Consider the following 23,648-nt stretch of genomic DNA (forward strand, 5'->3'; position numbering starts at 1 on the left):
CCATCAGCATATCCTTCTATTCCTTTCTCCCTCATGTATGTATCTAGCTTCCCCTTAAATGTATTCATACTATTCACCTCAAGCACTCGCTGTGGTAGCGAGTTCCACATTCTCACCACTCGCTGGGTAAAGAGGTTTCTCATGAAATCCCTGTTGGATTATTGAACCCCTTCATCATCTTAAAGACTTCCATCTGGTCACCCTTCAGTCTTCTCTTCATTTTTAAAAACAGTTAATCATTTATGGAATGTTAGGCTTTCACAGGATGTGGACTTATCTGACTCGACCAACATTTATTGCCCTCCTCTAATTGCCCCTTGAGAAGGTGTTGGTGAGCTGTCTTGTTGAACCGCTGCAGTCCGTGTGGTGTAGATACATCCACAGTGCTGTTAGGGAAGGGGTTCCAGAATTTTGACCCAGCGATGGTGTACAGCGATATTGATTCATGTCAAGATGGCGCGTGGCTTGGAGGGGAACTTGAAGGTGGTGATGTTCCCATGTGCCTGCTGCGCTCGTCTTTCGAGGCGGTAGAGGTCACGGGTTTGGAAGCTGCTGTCGAAGGAGCCTGGGTGAGTTGCTGCTCTACATCTTATAGATGGTAAACACTGCTGGAGAGAGTGAATGTTTGTGGATGGGCTGCCAATCAAGCGGGGCTGCTTTGTCCTGGATGGTGTCGGGCTAATAGAGTATTGTTGGAGCTGCACTCATCCAGGCAAGTGGGGAGTGTTCCATCACACTCCTGACTTGTGCCTTGTAGATGTTGGACAGGCTTTGGGGAGTCAGGAGGTGAGTTACTTGTTTCAGAAATCCCAGCCTCTGGCCTGCTCTTGTAGCCACAGTATTTATGTGGCTGGTCCAGTTCAGTTTCTGGTCAACGGTATCCCGCAGTATGTTGATAATGGAGGATTCAGTGTTGGTAATGTCATTGAACATCAAGGGGTGATGGTAAGATTCTCTCTTGTTGGAGATGGTCATTGCCTGGCACTTGCGTGGTGTGAATGTTGTCAGCTCAAGCCTGGATATTGTCCAGGTCTTGCTGCATTTGGACATGGACTGCTTCAGCATCTGAGGAGTCTCAAATGGTGTTGAACATTGTACAATCATCAGCAAACATCCCCACTCCTGATCTTATGATTGAAGGAAGGCCATTGATGAAGCAGCTGAAGATCTGAAGAGGGTTGGGCCTAGGACATTACCCTGAGAAACTCCTGCAGCGATGTCCTGGGACTGAGATGCCTGACCTCCAACAACCACAACCATCTTCCTTTGTACTAGGGATGATTCCAACCAGCGGAGAGTTTTCCCCTGATTCCCATTGACTCCAGTTTTACTCGGGCTCCTTGATGCCATATTTGGCCAAATGCTGCCTTTATGTGAAGGGAAGTCACTCTCACTTCACCCCTGGAGCTCAACTCTTTTGTCCATGTTTGAACTAAGGTTGTAATGAGGTCAGGAGCTGAGTGGTCCTGGCGGAACCCAAACTGAGCATCAGTGAGCAGGTTATTGCTGAGTGAAAGGTGCTTGATAGCACTGTTGACGACACTTTCCACCACTTTGCTGACTGAGTAGACAGTTGGGGGGTAATTGGCTGAGTTAGATTGTCCTGCTTTTTGTGTACATACACATTGCCAGGTTGATGCCAATGTTGTAGCTGTACTGGAACAGCTTGGCTAGGAGCACAGCTAGTTCTGGAGCACAAGTCTTCAGTCCTCTTGCCAGAATTTTGTCAGGGCCCATAGCCTTTGCAGTATCCAGTGGCTTCAGCTTTTTCTTAACAGCATGTGGATTGAATCAAATTAGCTGAAGACTGGCATCTATGATGCTGGGGACCTCAGGAGGCCAAGATAGATCATCTAGCCCACACTTCTGGCCGAAGATGTTTGCAAATACTTCATCCTTGTCCTTTGCACTGATGTGCTTGGCTCCCTCATCATTGAGGATGAGGATATTTGTGGAGCCTCCTCCTCCACTGAGTTGTTTATTTGTCCACCACCATTCATGACTGATTTGGCAGAACTGCAGAGCTCACATGTGATCCCTTGGTTTTGGGATCACTTAGCTCTGTCTGCCACTTGCTGCTTTCACTGTTTGGCACACAAGTAGTCCTGTGTTGTAGCTTCACCAGGTTGACACCTCATTTTTACATATGCCTGATGCTGCTCCTGGCATGCCCTCCTGCACTCTTCATTGAATCAGGGTTGATCCCCGGCTTGGTAGTAATGGTAGAGTGTGTGATATGCTGGGAAATGAGGTTACAGATTGTGGCTGTACACAATTCTGCTGCTGCTGATGACCCACAGCCCCTCATGGATGCCCAGTTTTGAGTTGCTAGATCTGTTTGAAATCGATCCCATTTAGCCCAGTGGTCGTACCACACAACACGATGGAGAGTATCCTCAGTGTGAAGACAGGACTTTGTCTCCACAAGAACTGTGCAGTGGTCACTCACATCAACACTGTCATGAATCTGCGATGGGGAAACTGGTGAGGACGAGGTCAGGGAGGTTTTTCCCTCTTGGTTCCCTCAACACCTGCCACAGACCCAGTCTAGCAGCGATGTCCTTTAGGATTCGGCCAGCTTGGTCAGTGGTGATGCTACTGAGTCACTCTTGGTGATGGTCATTGGAGTCCCTCACCCAGAGTACATTTGGTGCCCTTTCCACCCTCAGTGCTTCCTTCAAGTGGTGTTCAACATGGAGGAGCACTGATTCATCAGCTGAGGGGATGGTTGGTAGCTGAGAATCAGCAGGAGGTTTCTTTGTCCATGTTTGACCTGATGCCATGAGACTTCATGGGATACAGAGTCGACGTTGAGGACTCCCAGGACCACTCCCTCCTGACTGTATTCCACTGTGTACACAAATACCATTGGAAAGCCAAATTGCTGAATTCAGAGGGGAAAAAGCAAGATGACAGGGAATTTCTTCTGAAAGTCCAATTCCTAACAGCCAGTACTTAAAAGCCGGATGGATTGCCAGCAATCAGCAATGTGGTTCCTAACAAAATGAACCAGGCTCAAATCTGGAAATCCTTTGGATCCATCACAAATTCTATCCCAGGGCCCAGACTGTATACAATCCGATACAGATTTAAAAAGCACCATGAGGAATAGAAAACTGAAGTACAACCTTTTAACCAAGGACCTGGAAAGACTGTGTGACAGGGGAAAGGAGATCTCTTGAGAAGGGTAAACAAAGTGATTCAACCAATAGTAAAATGAAATTGTGTTTACCAGAACATTGGACTCTAAGAACTGGAGCAAGTTGAACTTTGAAACCTAATTGTCACATTCAGTTTGTTTTATTACAGGTTAAGCTGAGAGCTTTGCCAAGGTGATATGTTTAATTGTAAAATGTGACAGAGAAAACATTACCTGTACAGTGTGTAAAAAGGTAGTTGTTACAGTGTTTACCATGTTAAAACGTGTTATAGTCAAAAAGGATTGTGGAAACTTCCTAACTTCAGTAAGGTTTTCCATTGGGTGTGGGGAACATGTGATGATCCACGTACCTTGGGAAAAGGATGTTTTTTTCATGCAATGTACCCTTTAAACCCAAAGTGAAACTGGGGACTCTTCTGAAGATGGGGTAATTTATTTCCTGGTTCTGAGGTCATTACTTTCAAGAAATGGCCACATGACCTGAGGTTACTGTGGGGATGAAAAGCTAAAAAGTCAAGAGTAAATAGACAGTGAATTGCATATTGAATTACAGTTTGAGCAGCTGAAGCAGGTTCAGTTACAGGCAAAAATGACAGACATACTAGAAAACAGAAGCTGGTGTTGAAGCAGAGCTCTCCAGAATAGAGCAGGGACTGTGGTACTCTGTGTGTTATACAGACACATGAATATAAGGAGAGCAGGTAGCTGTGGATTAGAAAAGACCCCTTGCTTGTATTTCAGTTTTGCCAGAGCCAACTGGCAAAAAGGGGCTGAAGAAGGGAGTCTCTGGGTATTCTGTGACATCAGGATTGTTGTGATCCAAGAGAGAGCATTTGTAGACATGCTGTAATGGTGCCAATGAAAGTGACTCGAGGGCCAAATTCATTGAGTGGGACCTGAGAGATCCAACAGAGGGAGGGCAGTTGGAAAGACTGTGAGACTGCCCATGGTGCAACATGTGTGCAGGAAGAAATGAGAGTGCTTATAACAACCTGAGCTGTATCTTTGTTATTTCAACAATGTAAAGTAAAATTTACCTTTTTCTTTGAAATATCCATTGCCTGTTAATAAGTGTTTGTGTTGATTTTAGTTGGCTTATTACAGCAAAATTTTTAAAAGGTGAAATCTTGTCCATTGGTTTTCTTTCCATTGGTGTCGTGGGGATTCCTTTCATTTAATAAGTTATCGGTCTCTACAGGAATCGAAATGAGAGTCACACAGTCATTAGGACAGAGAAGGAGGCAATTCTGCCCATCAAGTCCATGCTGGCTCTCTGTAGAGCTATCCAATCAGTCCCATTGCCCCGTTCTAACCCCGTGCCCCTGCAAGTTTATTTCCCTCAAGTGCCCATCCAATTTCCTTTTGTGACCAATAGGTGGGAGGGACCCAAGGGAAGCTAGTTTAATCTGGCACGTTCGCTGTTTATTATTCAGACCTGGAAGGCGAGAAGGGTTTAGTTAATCAGCAAGTCGAGCCTGGATCAGGTCAATAAAATGGGGATGAAATGGGTTTGGTGTATATCTGAGAAGGGAAAGCTTTATGTAAACCCAATCAAATCTTTGAGAGGAGAGAGAGAGACAAACATTAGAACAGGTCCCAGTCCCCATTAAAACACGCAGCCTGGGAAGATTAGGAAGACCTCCTCTGCCACTCAGTCAGCTCATGGCTGATCTACACCTCCACTCCGTGCTCCTGTCTTTGCTGCACTCTGCACAGGGTTGGGTCGATGAGGGATGGAAGCCAGTGAGATTAGAGTGGGGCTGGGGCCGGGGAACCAGAGCCCAATGAACACACATGTGAACCCTGCAGCAGGCAGATCCCCCACAACTGACCAAGCCAGAAGTAAGAGAGCATCCTGAAACGCAGCAAGAATTCTCTCAGCTGGGAGCTAACCAGGCAATGTGTTGTGAGGAGGCTTTAGAAACATACCCTGGGTAGACACATTCTCCGAAGCTGTGGGCTTGTCAGCTGGACAGTGAAACTAGGCGTCCAACAGCCACAGCTGCCTCTAATATTGGACACTGGGTGTAAACCTGTTCTGTATTAAGCAGACCGAGCTGATGCTGGGTTATTGTGATATCGTTAATCTGACCCTTAATTGATTCAATTCCATCCGTTAATTACATTGATTCAAGTACAGTGCTTACTCTGTTAATCTGCAAATAAAGTGTCCCCACTCACACTCAGTCCATTCATCTATCACCCCCTGTGCTCAGTGACTGACATTGGCTCCCGTCCATCCAATGCCTGGATTTCTGAGGAACAAAAGGACCTTGGCGTGTGTGTCCATAGATCTCTGAAGGCAGAGGGGCATGTTAGTGGGGTGGTTAAAAAGGCATATGGGACACTTGCCTTTATCAATCGAGGCATAGATTACAAAAGTATGGAGGTCGTGCTGGAGTTGTACAGAACCTAGGTGAGGCCACAGCTGGAGTACTGTGTGCAGTTCTGGTCGCCACATTATAGGAAGGATGTGATTGCACTGGAGGGGATGCAGCGGAGATGAAACATTTAAGTTATGAAGAGAGGTTGGATAGACTTGGGTTGTTTTCGTTGGAGCAGAGAAGACTGAGGGGCGACCTGATCGAGGTGTACAAGATTATGAGGGACTTGGACAGAAGTGGATAGGGAGTTAGTTGAAGGGTCAGTCACAAGGGGCATAAGTTCAAGGTGAGGGGCAGGAGGTTTACAGGGGATGTGAGGAAAACTTTTTTTACCCAGAGGCTGGTGACGGTCTGGAATGCGCTGCCTGGGAGGGTGCGTCCAGTGAGAGCTACAGGAAGGCTGTTGACTATAATCGGCCATGCAAGGCTTTGTTCCATGTTTAAATATACAGAGGAGTGGAGACATTGTTATATCGGTCACTCAGAGCTGAACAGAAACCCGTCTCTTTAAATCCAGATACAGGGGAGAGGCTGGAATGAAATCTGTCCCTTTTAACCTGCACAAAAGCAGAAGGCTCAGATTCAGAGGCTGCAAGAGTCCATTCAGCCCATCGTGCCCCTGCCATCTCTTTGAAAGGACTCTCTGATTCATCCAACTGCTCTGCTCTTTCCCCATAGCCCTGCAAATTCTTCCCTTTCAAAAGTATTTACCATTTGGAAAGATATTATTGAATCTGCTTTCAGGCAGATCAGAACAACTTGCTGTGTCAAAAAAATAAAATCTCATTTCCCCCTCTGGCTCCTTTGCCAATTACCTTAGAGGGACTCACTTTCTGTTAAAGAGCCTGCCAACCCCTCTCACCCACTTTCCCTGAAGTGCATAAATCTAATCATGAAAAGTCCAGAAGAATCAAATATTTTTACTGATAAAAGTTTATTAATGAAGCAGAACATGGTTAAAAAAACAGAAAATCACTTGAGGATCAAAGACAACCAGAGAAAAAGGATGTGCACAATGTTCTGGACCCAAATGGTTTCTCTTTACTTTATCTGTCCCCTGTTCGCTGCCCTCTTTGTGGAACACCTCCGCTCAGCCCACAAGCATGACCCTGACCTTCCAGTTGCTGCCATTATAATTCACCACCTTGCTTCATGTTCACATTTCTGTCCTCGGCCTGCTACAATGTTCCCGAGAAGCCCAACACAAGCTGGACGAACAGCACCTCATCCTTCGATAAGGCACTTTACAGCCTCCTGGACTCAACACTGAGTTCAACAACTTCAGACCATAAGCTCTGTTCTCTGTTTTGATTTTTTTTTTGCCAAGTGCCAGTCTGCATTTTCATTTCAGGTTTTTGCTTTCAGACAGAGCTGTCCTTTATTCTGCAATTAATACTTAATCTGGACCAATGCTTTGTTTCTTTACTACAACTATTACCTCTCCCTTTGCCTTTTGTTCCATGACATTTTTGTTATTTAATTTCACCTGCCCTCTAACCAATCCCTGACTTTCCCTTTTGTTCTACCTGACCCTCCCCCTTTCTCAACAGCATCAAACCCATCACATTTCTCCCTCTCTGAAATTCTGAGGAAGAGTCATATTGGACTCAAAACGTTAATTCTGTTTCTCTCACCAAAGATGCTGCCAGACCTGCTGAGTTTTTCCTGCACACTCTGTATTTATTTTAGATCTACCTGAAGTGGTAAGGAAAAACGACTTATTATCCAGAATAAAACAAATCTATTTTCATCAGCTTTTGCGGATCGTTTCAGTGGAAATGTGCACTCCCAGGCTCAAACAGCCTCAGCCACTGGAAGCAAAGTTGTGAGACCGGCCAGTCCAGCAGAAAGAAACCCTCCAACCCTCCCACTTCACCAAGTGTCAGAATGAACATGGTTCAGTCCTGGATGTGATTAACAGCAGCAATAACAGCAGAATCCAATTCCTGTAATCACTTGTGAACTTGGTGTCGCTGCAGGTGGGATGACTGAGTGAATCCCTTCCCACACTCAGAGCAGGTGAATGGCCTCTCCCCGGTGTGAATACGCTTGTGTTTTCGGAGATCAGATGAATGACTGAATCGCCTCCCACACTCAGAACAGAAGAATGGTCTCTCCCCGGTGTGAACTCGTTTGTGTGTCTGCAGGTGGGATGAATGAGTGAATCCTTTCCCACACTCGGAGCAGGTGAATGGTCTCTCCCCAGTGTGAACTCTCTGGTGTCCCTGCAGGTGGGATAACTGAATAAAGCTCTTGCCACACTCAGAGCAGGTGAACGGCCTCTCCCCGGTGTGAACTCGCTTGTGTGTTTGCAGGTTGGATGAATCAGTGAATCCCTTCCCACACTCAGAGCAGGTGAACGGCCTCTCCCCGGTGTGAAGTCGCTGGTGTGACTCCAAGGACGATAACCGACTGAATCCCTTCCCACAAACAGAGCAGATGAACGGTCTCTCCCCACTGTGACTGCGCCAATGAATTTCCAGGTGAGATGGGTATTTGAATCCCTTCCCACAGTCCCCACATTTCCATGGTTTCTCCATGGTGTGGGTGTCCGCGTGTCTCAGTGATCAGCTGAAGCCTCGTCCTCACAGAACACATGCACGGTCTCGCTGCACTGTGAATGGTGTGGTATTTTTTCAGGCTGTGTCACTGGTTAAAGCTCTTTTCACAGTCAGCGCACTGGAAACACTCTCACTCGGGCATGTGTGTCACACTGATATTTAAAATCTCTTGAAGCAAACAAAAAAGACAAACAATTCTCCTTCCAGATTGAAAGGCCTGTGATAGGTCCCATGAATCGAGTGACTGCGTCAGATCTTGATGTGATGTTTGGTTTGAGATTTCTGTCTGCAAATCCTTCCCTTCTAATATCCTGTAAAAGGAGATTACAAAAGTCATCGCTGCCAGTACAGGATAGAAATTCAGAACAGACAATTCTAATTTCTATGGTGCACTCGTTCCTCAAAAACTGTACATCTCCATCCCACACACTCCCTCTCAATTCTCACAACGCAGTATCTAATATACACCCAATAGTACTGCATTAAAATGTGTGCAATACACATAACTCATTTACATGATTAGAGATACATGGAGCTGTGAGGGAAAAAAATCTAGTGATGATGCCCTGGAACTCACTGCCTATAAGGGTGGTGGAAGCAGAGAGAGTCATTGATTTCTGAATGAAATTGAAGGGAATAAACTTGCAGGGGAACGGGGATATCGAGAGGGAATGGGACTGACTGAATTGCTAGACAGAGAGTTGACACCTACTCGAGTTACTAAATGGACTCCTTCTGTGTCATAATGACTCTATGACTGGCATTATATAACGTAGTTACAGTACTATATAACAAAACTAGAAATAATAATACACACACATTATTACAGAACCATTGATAATATAGCTAATATGTATAATATAACAATACTAGGTATATCTTTGTCCTATATTAATTCACTGTCCCCTGAAATGTCAGCCATGTCCTGGGGAAATCAGCCCTTGAATTGTGAACATTAGGAAAGAGACCATCCTTTTAGCCAGACAAATAAATGTGTCAAGCTGAGGGAGCAAAGGATGTCAATGTCTTTAAGAGACAGGGAGAGAGACCTGGGCCTTTCCAGAGTCTGCACCCTCCCTGGATTCACTTCCTTTCCCTTCAGTTCCTACAAGTGAACAATTTTCCGCCAGAATGAGAAAAGAAATGGAAAGGGGGAGAAAAGAAAGTGTTTTACTCACAGATGTTGGACACAGGAAGAAGTTTTAGTCTGTGTGAAGCTTAATCTTTAGTTACACAAAGCCCGCGCTCTGATTGGCTGGTCGACCAGAGTCCTTCCGGTCCTTCATCTCTCCCCATTGGTCAATCTCCCACCTGAAGTTAATGGGACAGCGGAAGCTTTCGTTTGACACCCATGATACTTGAGCGATTAGCCAATGGAAAACGCCATTGTTTGCCCTCTCCCTCGGACATGCGCAGTCCCAGGCTGCCCGCCTACGAGGCGGATAAGGCGGTTCCCCAGCTTTGGCGAGTGCGGGAGCTGTGGTCGCAATTAGTCATCCGGAGTCCAGTCTCCAAACCCCTGGACTGTGATGGAAAGTGGGGGTGGGGGGCGAAGTGACCCCGCCCTGACACCAAGTACATGTGGGTAATCACTGATATAAAAACAAAAAATGTGGATGCTGGAAATCCAAAACAAAAACAGAATTACCTGGTAAAACTCAGCAGGTCTGGCAGCATCGGCGGATGCCAGACCTGTTGAGTTTTTCCAGGTAATTCTGTTTTTGTTTTAGTCACTGATTTGATTGTCACGCTCCCTTTGCAAAAGTTTGCTAACTTCAGGTGTAATTGTTTAGACGCCTGGGTGACATATTGGGGAGGGCAATAGGTGAGTGTGAAACTGAACCCCAGAGTCAGCACCTTCAGGGGAGGAGAATTGGGGAAAAAGCAGGAGGAGGATAGTCGGAATTAGTGTTTCAATCAATGGGGAGGGGGGCTTGCATTGGGGGAGTGGCAGGTATTTATAATTTGAAGGGGGAGAAATATGTTTTCTGATAATTCGAATTGTTACTTCTGAATTTCTATCCTGTATTGACAGTGATGACATGATAACGTCAATCCTGTTGCACCCATTCATAATCTTGAAGTCCTTTATCAGGTCAACCCTCAGCCTTGGCTTCCCAAGCCTGGTCACTCTTTCCTGTAATTTAAACACTCTTAGTTCTGGTATCAGCCTTGTGAATCTTTCTTGCACCTTGACGACCTCTGTCAGTTTAAAAGGGGTGTATCATTAAAATTTAATCTCAGTTTAATTTGGTTGCAGGCACCTAATTACTCGATTCCAAATTGACCCTCTAAGATACTTTAGTTCAAAGGAGACTTAAGCATCAGGCAAGACCAGACTCTGAAGTAGCAAATAATATTAATATTTATTTAAAAGAAAAAGGTTTACTTACAAATTACACGAGCGACTTTCCCCACCTCAATTGGGTGACCACCCCAGGTATGAGTGTGAACCTTCCTCAGGTTTCTGAACCAATTTCCCACAATCCTGCCCCAAAGGTCCCTCAGTTCCTCTGTGAATAGAGTCCAACTCACAAACCCAAGATGGTTCTTAGAAACTTTTAACGCCTGAATTAATATTAACTCATCTCGAATCCGGCCTGTGACAATTAGTCATTGTTACTATTGGGTTAGTTTTATTTGGATTTAATCCTTTCCGTACATTGTTCCATGGAGCAGAACAATTGGGCTGTTCAGAATTTTTCTTTTAATCTGAGTTGAGACAATGTTACTGAGCGAGATGGGAGGATTACACTGTGAATTCTAGCCCCACATCCTCATAGGTCCTAGTTCAAATGTTTAATTCACCCACAAAACAGGTCAACTGTTACCCTTTGATACTGTTATTCCCAGGCAAAAAAATATCTAACCAGGCTTCTTTCCACTCTTGGAATTTGAATAAATGTTTCCTTTTCCCACCTATTTTTAAATTTATTTCAATCTATTGTTTCATCTCCATCTTTTAGCCCATTTGGATCCCTTCCCCCACCCCACCCCCATTAGGGCCATCTGCCACTAGATTGTCCTGCTTGCTACCCTTAATGTCCCCATTAGCACATCCTTTAGATAATATCACCACCATCAACACCAACACTCCTTTGTCCTTTTGCCTATGACATCTTTGGCAGTCTCTTCTTGGCCTCCACCTATCACTGGCCCCTTATCGAGCTCTACCTGTCCCACCTCCCTCTACCAACTTATATTTCATCTCACTTCTATATTTCTTAGTTCTGATGAAGGGTCATTCGGACTCAAAACGTCAACTATATCCCTCTTCGCAGATTCTGTCAGACCTGCTGAGATTTTCCAGGTGTTTTTGTTTTTGTTGAGACAAATTATCCTCATGGGACATTTTTGAGGCAGGTTTAAGACAAAGGTGGGGCAAAGAGCGGGAAAGACAGAGTATTTTTTGCAGCCTGATTCTAGGGCACACACACACACACACTCAGACTGAGGGTTCTAAAGGACTAAGATGTTCAAAGAATACTTCTCTTAGACCAGGTATTTTTAACCAATCAGCAACAGTCTTTAGCCTGGCAACAGTGGTTCTTTGTTAAATTAGATATACAAAGTATCTCTTCCCTCTCCAGATGTTCCTGCTGGACATCTCAATTTACCCGTGGTTTATTGAAGAATGGCATTTTCTCAGCCCAGAATTAATATGGCAGATTTTAAAAATAACTCAGGAGGGAGAACGTCCAAAATTCAATGTTCTTCAAATTGTCCAAAAACCAGTTCCTCACAACAAGATCATGAATGGTTTACATCGAGTAAATAAAGAGAAACTGTTTCCACTGACCAGAGGACACAGATGGAAGTTAATTGACATAAAAGCCAGAGAGGAAATGAGGAAGATAAATCTTTGCACAGTGAGGTGTTGTGATCTGGAATGCACTACCTGAAAGGCTGGTGGAAGCAGATTCAACAAAGGGAATTAGATAAATCCTGGAAGGGGACTAGTTTGCAGGGCTCAGGGGGAAAGGGCAGGATAGTGTGGCTAATTGAGTGGCTCTGTCAAAGAGCCAGCACAGGCATGATGGACCAAATAGCCTCCTTCTGTGCTGTGAAATTCTGTGATGACAGATAAAAAAATGTCTGTAACATGTATAGTGACGTCAATAATATCTGGAATTCTCTTTGTGACATTTCAGAATTTTATCCCTATCCTTCCAGTTTAGTTTCAGACAAAGAGAACAAAAGCAAATCACTTTCAGTACATTGAGCAGCCCTGATGTCTATTCTCAGCCAGCATTACACAGGGGGACAAGGGCTGGATTCTCAGACCAGCAAGTCAAGGCCCCCTCTTTGAATGGCCACTTCCCACAATGGATTCAGTGGCCTCTGAAGGGAAGCAGCCTCGGTCCACACTGGGAGTTCCTGCTTCCCAGTTGGTTGGCTCGTGCTGGCTCGTGCTCCTGATGTACATGGCATTGGTGAGACCACATCTAGAGTATTGTGTCATGTTCTGGTCACCTTATATCAGAAAGGGTAAATACTTAAGCTGTTCAGAGGAAGTTCACTCAACTGATACCTGGGATGGGTGGGTTATCTGAGGAGGTAAGGTTGGACAGGCTGGGCCTGTATCCACTGCCGTTTAGAAGAATGGGAGGTGAGCTTATTGAAATCTCCAAGATCCTGAGGGGACTTGACAGGGTGGATGCTGAAAGGAAGTTTTTTGGGAGAGACTAGAACAAGGGGACATTGTTTAAAAATAAGGGTCTCCCATTTGAGATGGAGATGAGAAGAATTGTTTTCTCTCAGAGGGTCATGTGTCTTTGGAACTCTCCTCCCCAGACAGCGGTGGAGGCAGGGTCAATGAATATTTTTTAAGGCAGAGGTAGATAGATTCTTGACTAACAAGGGAGTCAAAGGTTATCGGGGAGAGGCAGAATGTGGAGTTGAGGCCACAATCAGATCAGCCATGATCTTAGTGAATGGTGGAGGAGACTCGAGGAGCCGAATGGCCCACTCCTGCTCCTAATTCATATGCTCGTATGGATGATCTGCCTGTAAGGATAGGAGCTTGTCAGTTTAAAAGGAAACTTGCATTTATATAGCGCCTTTCACCACCTCAGGGCATTCTCAGTGTTTCACTGCCGATGAAACACTATCTGAAGTATGTTACTGTAGGAATCATGGCAGCCAATTTGTGCACAGCAAGATTCCATAGACAGTAATGTGATGATGACCAGATCACCTGTTTTTACTGCTGTTGATTGAGGGATAAATATCGGGTCCCAGGACACTGGGGGTGAACTCCTCCCCTTCCTGCTCTCCTTCCAGTTGTGACCATTAAACTTGTACATCCACATGAGAGGGCAGGCGGGGCCCTCGGGTTAATTCTCAAACGAAAGATGGTCCCTCCGACAGGACGGCTCTCCCTCAGTACTGGCACTGGGAGTGTGGGTGCTGGATTATGGGGGCTCGAGTCTCTGGAGTGGGGATTCGAACCCCCCACCTCCTGACTCAGAGGCGAGAGTGCTACCCACCGTCATGCTGTGTTGAATAGAATCAGCAAGCTGGTGTTCTAGAATCATGGAATGGTTCCAACACTGAAGGAGGCCATTCAGCCCATTGTGTCTGTGCCAGCTCTCTGCAAGAGCAACTCACCCAGAGCCACTCCCCCCACCTTTGCCCTGTAACCCTGCCAATTTCTGCTCTTCAAATAATGATCCAATTCCATATTGAAAACCATGACTCAATCTGCCTCCAAGTCCCTTCATTCCTGGTGCCATTCTCGTAAATCTCCTCTGCACCCTCTCTAAGAACTTCACATGTTTCCTAAAATGTGGGGCCCAGATATTGGGTTCCATTCTAGAAGGATAGAATTGAAAAGAAGGGAGGTTATGTTCAACTTGTTTTGAACCATGGTTAGACTACACCGGGAGACACCGGGAGATGTCAACATCTGTGATCTCCATTTAGAAAAAGGAAATAGAGGCACTGGAGAAGGGGCAACAAAGATTCACAAGATTAATACCAGAACTGACAGCATTTAATCCTCAGGAAAAGCTGGGGCTGCTTTTCTTTAGAAAAGAGAAGACTGAAGGGTGACCTGATGGAAGTCTTTAAGATTATGAAGGAGGTCAATAATCCAACAGGGATTTCATGAGAAACCTCTTTACCCAGCGAGTGTTGAGAATGTGGAACTCACTACCACAGGTTGAGGTGAATAGCATGAATACATTTAAGGGAAAGCTAGATACATACATAAGGGAGAAATGAATAGAAGGATATGCTGATGGGGGAGATGAAGAGGGTTGGGTGGAGGCTCATGTGGAGCATAAATACTGACAGAGACCAATTGAGCCAACTGGCCTGGCCCTGTGCTGTAGACTCAATGGAAAGAAGACAAATGTATTTATTTTAGATCTGCCAGTAGTGGTTGGAAAAACACAATTTACTGTCCAGGATAAAACAAATGTCCCTCGTCAGCTTTTGTGGATCATTCCAGTGGAAATGTGCACTCCCAGACTGTAAGGATCGCAATCAGGACTGTCAATGTGTCAAGAGAAATCTGAACCCAGTAATGAACTGAAAGAACTACACCACAAGATTCCATGCCTGACACAAACTTTAATGAAGATTAAAAAGAAGAAACTAAGCACGACTAACCTAACACTATATTGTGTAATTACTTCAGTTGTAAAGTCCGTTTTACATTTTAGTTCCACCCAAGAGTTCCCTATGAGATCCTGAAGGTTTATTTACCTTTCATGGGATGAACCTAAAAATATGCCACAGTCCTCTGGAATTCACTTTGATTTCTCCTCAGTGTTCCAGCTACTCTTTGAGGTCCAAGCAATTGACCCTCCAACCTTTCTTTAAGGCCTCATGACTGTGGGTTCCTCTGCTCTGACTTTGGACAGTCTGACTGCTTTTACCAGCCTGCGCCCACAGCTTCTTCACTGCTCTTTCCAAGCTAAATGTTCAAGCTGACTGCTTTCTGCTACACGACGGGAATGTGGAACTTGAAACACAAACAGATCAGCCATGACCATATTGAAAGGCAAAGCAAGCTCGAGGAGCTGGGTGGCCGACTTCTGCTCCGATTTCATACCCCCGGAAGACTTTCACCAGGAGGGTCACTGTAGTTTTCCTCCTCTAGCTCCAAGCTAGGCAGATCTTTCAGCTTCTTTTCCACTCAAAAACTCCAAATTAGCGGCAAACTACGCAACCAATTTTGTAACTGCTTTCTGTGAGAAACACCCAGATAAATTCAACAAGAGTCTGATGTGGGCAAATATGGAATCGTTCATTTTGGCAGGAAGGATTTTACCTAAAATGGTGAGAGATTGCAGAGCTCTAAGATTCAGAGGGATCTGGGTGTCCTAGTACATGAATCACAAAAGGTTAGACTGCAGGTACAACAGGTCATGGGAAAGCTAATAGAATGTTATTATTTATTGTGAAGGGAATTGAATACAAAATTAGGGAGGTTATGCTTCAGTTGTACAAGGCATTGGTGAGAACACATCTGGAGTACTGTGCACAGTGCTGGTCTCCTTATTTAAAGAAAGGTGTAAATGCATGAGAAGCAGTTCAGAGAAGGTTTACTCGGCTAATACCAGAAATGAGTGGGTTGTCTTTTCAGTAAAGGCTGGACAAGCTGGGCTTGTATCCACTGGAGTTTAGAAGAGTAAGAAGCGGCTTACTTGAAATATTTAAGATCCTGAGGGGTCTTGACAGGGTGGATGTGGAAAGGATGTTTCCTCTTTTGGGAGAATCTAGTACTAGATTACTCAATTAAGACAGAGATGAGGAGAAATGTTTTCTCTGAGAGAGTTGAGAGTCTTTGGAACACTCTTCCTCAAAAGCTGGTGGAGGCAGAGTCTTTGAATATTTTAAGGCAGAGAGAGATAAATTCTTGATGAACAAGGGGGAAAACTTATCGGGGATAGGCAGGAGCATGGCGTTGAGGTTCCATTCAGATCAGCCATGATCTTATTGAATAGTGGAGCAGGCTTAAGGGGCTGAATGACCTACTCCTGCTCCAAATTCTTATGTTCGTATATGTTCATAAGATCCTTCTAAACCCCACAGTCCATCTCCATGGCAACATGGCATTCTTTGGGAATTTCCAAACAGAAATTAAAGGTTTTACCTGAAAAACACCCTTTGCTTCGGTGATGCAGACAAGATTTGAAACTATATTCTCTTAACAAAGCTCAAAAAACATCAGCAGCGTGGAAGGAAAGTAGTGAGACCGGCCAGTCCAACAGAAAGAAACCCTCCAACCCTCCCACTTCGCCAACTGTCAGAATGAACATGGTTCAGTCCTGGATGTGATTAACACCAGCAATAACAACAGAATCCAGCCCCTCGAATCACTTGTGAACTCGCTGGTGCTTCCTCAGGCTGGATGAGTCACTGAATCCCTTCCCACACTCAGAGTAGGTGAACGACCTATCCCCGTGTGAACTCGCTGATGTGTCCACAGGTGGGATGACCTTTTAAACTTCTTTGCACAGTGAGAACAGGTGAACGGTCTCTCCTCAGTGTGAATACGCTGGTGGACCATGAGATCATAGGGTTTTTAAAGCCACCACCACAATCAGAGCATTTAAAAGGTCTCTCATTGGTGTGAGTGCTCTGGTGTCTCAGCAGGCTGGATGGCTAAGTGAATCCCTTCCCACAGGCAGACCAGGTGAACAGCCTCTCCCCGGTGTGAACTCACTGGTGTATCTGCAGGTTGGATGATGTTCGAAATCTTTTTGCACAGTGAGAGCAGCTGAACGGCCTCTTCTCAGTGTGAATACGCCGGTGGAACATCAGGTCTGCAGTGCTTTTAAAGCACTCATAGCATTGCAAGGGCTGCTCATTGGTGTGACTGCCCTGGTGTCTGAGCAGGTTGGATGACTGAGTGAATCCCTTTCCACACACAGAGCAGGTAAACGGTCTTTACTCAGTGTGAATTCGCTGGTGTCTCCGCAGGTTGGATGAATTACTGAATCCCTCCCCACACTGAGAGCAAGTGAACGGTTTCTCTCCAGAATGAACTCGCTGATGTGACTGCAGGTGGGATAACTGAGTGAATCCCTTCCCACAATCAGGGCAGGTGAAACGCCTTTCTCTGGTGTGAACTCGCTGGTACATCAGCAGGTTGGATGAATCACTGAATCCCTTCCCACACTCGAAGCAGGAGAATGGCCTCTCCCCCGTGTGAAGTCGCTGGTGTGTCATCATATGGGATGAACTACCGAATCCCTTCCCACACACGGAGCAGGTGAACGGCCTCTCCCCAGTGTGAACTCGTTGGTGTGTCAGCAGTGAGGATGAATGATTGAATCCTTTCCCACACACAGAACAGGTGAATGGCCTCTCCCCGCTGTGTCTGCGTCCATGAATCTCCAGTTCAGATAGGGATTTGAATCCCATCCTACAGTCCCCACATTTCCAAGGTTTCTCCATGGTGCGGTTGGCCACTTGTCGTTCCAGGTTCAATGATCAGTTGAAGCCTCATCCACGCACAGAACACATCTACAGTCTCTCCCGGTTGTGAATGGTGTGATGTTTTTTCAGGCTGTGTAACTGGTTGAAGCTCTTTCCACAGTTAGTGCACTGGAACACTCCCTCACTCGGGTGTGTGTGTGTCTCAGTACTTTTATGGTCACACAGATGTTTTAAATCTCTTCAAAAAGATAGAACAGACAAGCATTTCTCCTTCTAGAGTCAAAGGCTGGCGATATTCAGGTACCATGAATCAAGTGACTGTGTCAGGTCTAAACGTGATGCTTGGTTTGAGATTTCTGCCTGCAAATTTTCCCTTTCTAATATCCTGTAAAAGAAGTTTGCAAAAGTCATCACTGTCAGTACAGGATAGATATCCAGAACAGACAATTCTAGTTCCTATGAAACATTCTTTCCCCTTTCATTCCCCCAAAGTTGTAAATCTCTGTCCTACACACTCTCCATCCATTCTCACCCTGCTGTACCTAATATACACCCAACAGTATTGCGTTAAAAATGTGTGTAATACAGGGTACTCTATTACACGATTGGAGACACATGGGGCTGTGAGGGAGAACTTCATTTTGGCAGCAAGTGGTGCTGACCTTGGACCCACTGCCTACGAGGGTGGTGGAACTGGAGATGGTCAATGACTTCAAAATGAAATTCGATGATCACTTGAAGGAAATAAACTTGCAGGGAAACGAGGATATAGAGTCCCTACACACCCGAGTGAGGGAGTGTTCCAGTGCACTAACTGTGGAAAGAGCTTCAACCAGTTACACAGCCTGAAAAAACATCACACCATTCACAACCGGGAGAGACTGTAGAGACTGCATGGGAGTAACTGGATTGCTCTACAGAGAGTCGGCGTGGCCTTGAGTTGCCGAATGGACTCCTCCTGTGCCTGCTCTCTGCTTCCTGTTAGCCAGCCAATCTGCTAACCATGCCAATTTGTTATCCCCTATACCATGAGCTTTTATGATCTGCAATAAACTGATGTGGCACTTTATCATATACCTTCTGGAAATCTAAGCACAGTACCTCCACCAGTTCCCCTGTATCCACAGCACATGTTACTTTCTCAAAGAATTCCAGTAAGTTGGTTAAACATAATTTACTTTCACCAAACCATGTTGGCTCTTCCCGATGACCTTGAGCTTATTCAAGTGCCCTGCTATAACTTCTTTAAGAATAGCTTCTAACCTTTACACTAGGACATATGTTAAGCTAAATGGCCTGTAGTTTCCCACTTTGTCTCCCTCCCTTTTTGAATAATGGAGCTACATTTCCTATCTTCCGATCTAATGGGACCTTCCCCGAATCTAGGGAGTTTAGGAAAATTAAAACCAATGCAGAAACTATCTCACTAAACACTTCTTTTAAGACCCGAGGATGAAGTCCATTAGGACCCGGGCTCTTGTCAGCCTGCAGCTTCAACAATTTACTCAGTAACACTTGGAATTGTCCTGACTTCCTTCTCCATTTACTGGTTTGTAGCTGCTTCTGGGATGTTATTTGTATCCTCTATAGTGAAAACTGATGCAAAATACCTGTTCAATTCATCTGCCATCTCCTTGTTTTCCATTATCAATTCCCCAGACTCACTCTCATGGGAACAACGCTCACTTCGTCAACTCTTTTCTTTTATAAATATTTATTTAAAAAACTCGTGCTCCCTGGTTTTATATTTCTGACTGGCATTCCCTCATAGTCTAATTTTTGCCTCCTTAGTAGTCTTTTAATGTCAATGTCTTTAAGAGAGAGAGAGACCCGGGCCAACCTTTCCAGAGTCTGCATCCTCCCTGGATTCACTTCCTTTCCCTTCAGTTCCTGCAAATCACCAATTTGCCCCCAGAATGAGAAAAGAAATGGAAAGGGGGAGAAAAAAAAGTGTTTTACTCACAGATGTTGGACACAGGAGGAAGTTTTAGTCTGTGTGAAGCTCAATCTTCATTCACACAAAGTCCGTGCTATAATTGGCTGGAGGACCAGTGTCCTTCCGGTCCTCCAATTCTTCCCAGAGATAAAAACATAAAACTGCAGATGCTGGAAATCCAAAACAAAAAATAATAAAAACCTGGAAAAACTCAGCAGGTCTGGCAGCATCAGCGGAGAAAAGTACAGTTGACGTTTCGAGTCCTCATGACCCTTCAACAGAACTAAGTAAAAATAGGAGAGGGGTGAAATATAAGCTGGTTTAAGGGGGGAGAGGGGAGAGAGAGAAGGGGGTGGTTGTTGGGACAAGCAAGCAATGATAGGAGGAGATAACCAAAAGATGTCACAGACAAAAGAACAAGGAGGTGTTGAACGTGGTGATATTATCTAAAAGAATGTGCTAATTAAGAATGGATAGCAGGACAAGCAAGGTACAGATAGCTCTAGTGGGGGTAGAGTGAAATAAGACTAAAAGGGCATAAAAGGTAGAGATAAATGATCGGTGGAATACATTAAAAATAATGGAAATAGGTGGGAAAAGAAAAGTCTATATAAATTATTGGAAAAAACAAAAAGGAGGGGGAAGAAACGGAAAGGGGGTGGGGATGGAGGAGAGAGTTTAAGATCTAAAATTGTTGAACTCAATATTCAGTCCGGAAGGCTGTAAAGTGCCTAGTCGGAAGATGAGGTGCTGTTCCTCCAGTTTGCGTTGAGCTTCACTTGAACAATGCAGCGAGCCAAGGACAGACATGTGGGCAAGAGAGCAGGGTGGAGTGTTAAAATGGCAGGGAGGTCAGGGTGATGCTTGCGGACAGACCAAAGGTGTTCTGCAAAGCGGTCACCCAGTCTGCGTTTGGTCTCTCCAATGTAGAGGAAACCGCATTGGGAGCAACGAATGCAGTAGAATAAGTTGAGGGAAGTGCAAGTGAAATGCTGCTTCACTTGAAAGGAGTGTTTGGGCCCTTGGGCGGTGAGGAGAGAGGAAGTGAAGGGGCAGGTGTTGCATATCTTGCATTCGCATGGGGAGGTGCCATAGGAGGGGTTTGAGGAGTAGGGTGTGATGGAGGAGTGGACCAGGGTGTCACGGAGGGAACAATCCCTACGGATTAACTCGGCTCCCAGCTTAGCACCTCTTTGAGGCAACTGTCCAAATTGATTCTTCATGTATCAAACATCCAGCAATATTACCACAAGCACACACTGTTGCTCTAAGGGAGGTATTTCACAGCTTCTTTCTCCCTCTCCCTCGACAATGGAATTTCAAGACTTCTAATACAACCTTGCACTCTGGAACGCAAGCACTTCTTTGGGGTGACCAGAGGCTGCTTCTTCACAAGTCTGTTTTACACAGTCAAGATCTCACATGGCCACTCCCCATACAGCTTCCCATCTTTCTGTTAATATATTTCCTCCCTTTTGATCTGTAAATCCCATTGTTTCACCCTTTCTTTGGAAGTTACTTTTGCCAAAATATAAAAATCTTTCATGTTGTCCTTATTGGCCAGCACTTTCGGGAAAAAATAAACTTAATAACTTTGCGTTACTTATCTTGCCAGTTGGAAAACATCTCATGATGTCCCTTTGAAGATCAAACAACCTCTCAACTCATCTCTAAATACAAATTCCATTCACACTGTATTTGCTGGGACTTCATCCTAGCTTACCCATCTCCATTTCAAATGCCTGTTTTACACCTAACCCCTTTGATGATTTAAACCTTGCAGTCTGACTTCTGCAGTTTGATGAAATTAGCCACACATACAGCCCCTATAAACCTACTTTAAAGCATCCCACAGTAAAATTAGGAAAAAAAGATATTCCCTTTACACCGTAACCTTGCACATTCTTTCTTTTCAGATAGCAATCTAATTCCCTTTTGAACACATTGATTGAATCTGCCTCCACCACCCTCTCAGGAAGTTCGTTCCAGACTCCAAACACCCTCTGGGTGAACAAGTTTCTCCTCACATCACAGTTTACTCCTTTTGCCAATTGTTTTGAATCAGTGCCCTCCAGTTCTTGTGTTTTCTTGAGTGGTAACAGTTTCTCACTATTTACCCTGTTCATACCCCTCTGGATCTTGAATATCTCAATCAAGTCTCCTCTCAGCCTTCTTTTCTCCAAGGAAAACAGTCCCAACCTCTCCAGTCTATCCTCACAGATACAGTTCATTATCCCTGGAATCATTCTTGTGAATCTCCTCTGTACTCTCTCCAATGCCTTCACCTCCTTCCTCAAGTATGGTGCCCAAAACTGGATGCAGTATTCCAGATGAGGCCTTACTCGTGTCTTATAGTGTCTGCTTACTCTTGTACTCAATGCCTCTCTTAATAAAGCCTAAGATATGATAGGCTTTATCAACTGCGCCCTCAACATGCCCTATCTTCAATGACGTATGTACATATACACTGAAGTCCCTCTGTTCCTGCACCTTCTTTAGAGTTTCCGCCTTTATTTTATACTGTCTCTCCCTATCCTTCCTGCCAAAATAAATCACCTCACTGTTCTCTGCATTGAACTTCATCTACCATATCTGCCCAATCCACTAACATGTCTATGTCCTCTTGAAGTTCGAGACTATCCTCTTCACAGTTGACAATGTTTCCAATCTTCGTTTCATCTGCAATTCTTGTGAATCTTTGTGGCACCAGTCAGCCCTATTTCCCCGGTCTATCCCCATATCTCTGCACATTTATTTCCCTCGAGTGCCCGTCAAATTTCCTTTTGAAACTGTTCACTGTCTCTGCTTCACACCCCAACCCCCCGAAAGGCAGTGAATTTCAGGTCATAACCACTTGCTGTGTAAAAATATTCTTCCCCTCATCCCCCCTGCATCTCCTGTCCAAAACTTTAAATCTGTGTCCCTCTCATCCTTGTACCATCAGCTGATGGGAACAGCCTTTCTTTGTCCACCTTATCTAAACCTGTCATAATCTTGTACATCTCTACCAAATCTCCCCTCAACCTCCTTTGCTCCAAGGAGAACAACCCCAGCTTCTCCAACCTAACCTTGTGGTTAAAATCCCTCATCCCTGGAACCATTCTGGTAAATCTCCTCTCCACCCTCTCAGGGACCCTCACATCCTTCCTAGTGTGGTGACCAGAACTGGTCTCAATACTCTAGTTGTGGCCTAACCAGAGTTTTATAAAGGTTCAGCATAACTTCCCTGCTTTTGTTCTCAATCCCTCTATTTTTGAAGCCCAAGATCCCATGTGCTTTGCTAATTCCTCTCTCACTCTGTCCTGCCACCTTCAATGATCTCTGCACATGAATCCCCAGGTCCCTCTGTCCCTGCTCACTCTTTAGAACTGTGCCATTAAGTCTATATTTCCTCTCCCTACCCCCTCTGCCAAATCACATCACCTCCCACTTATCTGTATGAAATTCCATCTGCCACTTCAAAGAATGTTAAGGGGAGATTTAAGAGTTAAACTAAACATACAGAGGAAAGGAGGCACTGCTTTCTTTAATATATCACCCACAATTGAAGATGATCCCCTCCCTCTCAATGCACACGAGGCTCATGGAGCACAGAAGGAGGCCATTCGGCCCATGCACCTGCTGACTCTTTGAAAGAGCTGTCGAATTAATCCCATCACCCTGCAATTTTCTTTTCCTTTCAAGAATCTGTCCTCTTCCCTTCTGAAAGATACAGTTGAATTTGCTTCCTGTGCATTTTCAGGCAGTGAATTCCAAATCACAACAACGCGCTGTGTTTTCTTTAACAATTCAGGATATTGTGTTGAACATCTTATTGGAAAGAAAGCTGCTCCAACACTGCAGCACTCCCTCAATGCAGGTTTTGATATTTGTCATGTCCCTAGACCCGACTTGACACCACAACCCTGAGGCTCAGAGGTGAGAGTGTGATTCACTGAGTCTCGACCGATGCTGTATACAATACAAAGGAAAGGGAAAGTTACCCTTTAAAACAAGTTACCCCCACTCTTTGCTTCCAGTGTCTAAATCTTATAATAAACCCCCCAGTATAAATAACAGGTGTTGGTTCAGAGCCACTAGTTTCCACTTCCCATCTGAGCCTCCAGCATCTTTCTGTCTCTCTATTGCTCGTGTCAATGACAGCCAGGCGATGGAGCTGAGGGCTGAATTTAGCTGAGAATAATGGGGCCTGCGCCCCAGTTGGGAAACTGCCA

At 44.9% G+C, this 23,648-nt stretch overlaps 3 protein-coding genes across 3 annotated transcripts in view; 1 reads left to right on the forward strand and 2 right to left on the reverse strand.

Annotated features, from left to right (window-relative positions):
* Positions 1-23,648, forward strand: part of LOC121273703 (zinc finger protein 229-like) — a 1,112,939-nt gene that overhangs the window by 576,626 nt on the left and 512,665 nt on the right. The gene's annotated exons all lie outside the window — the stretch shown is intronic.
* LOC121273716 (gastrula zinc finger protein XlCGF49.1-like) lies at positions 7,469-9,409 on the reverse strand. Its single transcript, XM_041180880.1, has 2 exons — positions 9,284-9,409; positions 7,469-8,416 (listed from the first exon to the last, which is right to left on the reverse strand). The coding sequence occupies exon 2, from the start codon at positions 8,082-8,084 to the stop codon at positions 7,497-7,499; it is 588 nt and encodes a 195-aa protein (XP_041036814.1). The 5' UTR covers positions 8,085-8,416; positions 9,284-9,409; the 3' UTR covers positions 7,469-7,496.
* LOC121273718 (zinc finger protein 239-like) lies at positions 16,578-19,552 on the reverse strand. Its single transcript, XM_041180881.1, has 2 exons — positions 19,462-19,552; positions 16,578-17,883 (listed from the first exon to the last, which is right to left on the reverse strand). The coding sequence occupies exon 2, from the start codon at positions 17,514-17,516 to the stop codon at positions 17,007-17,009; it is 510 nt and encodes a 169-aa protein (XP_041036815.1). The 5' UTR covers positions 17,517-17,883; positions 19,462-19,552; the 3' UTR covers positions 16,578-17,006.

Source organism: Carcharodon carcharias (assembly GCF_017639515.1).
Source record: "Carcharodon carcharias isolate sCarCar2 chromosome 27 unlocalized genomic scaffold, sCarCar2.pri SUPER_27_unloc_1, whole genome shotgun sequence".
NCBI classification, from domain to species: Eukaryota; Metazoa; Chordata; class Chondrichthyes; order Lamniformes; family Lamnidae; genus Carcharodon; species Carcharodon carcharias.

What these genes read in the sequence shown, in the direction of transcription:
- LOC121273716 (XM_041180880.1), bottom strand. Translation starts at nt 8,084, where the DNA reads ATGGAGAAACCATGGAAATGTGGGGACTGTGGGAAGGGATTCAAATAC.
- LOC121273718 (XM_041180881.1), bottom strand. Translation starts at nt 17,516, where the DNA reads ATGGAGAAACCTTGGAAATGTGGGGACTGTAGGATGGGATTCAAATCC.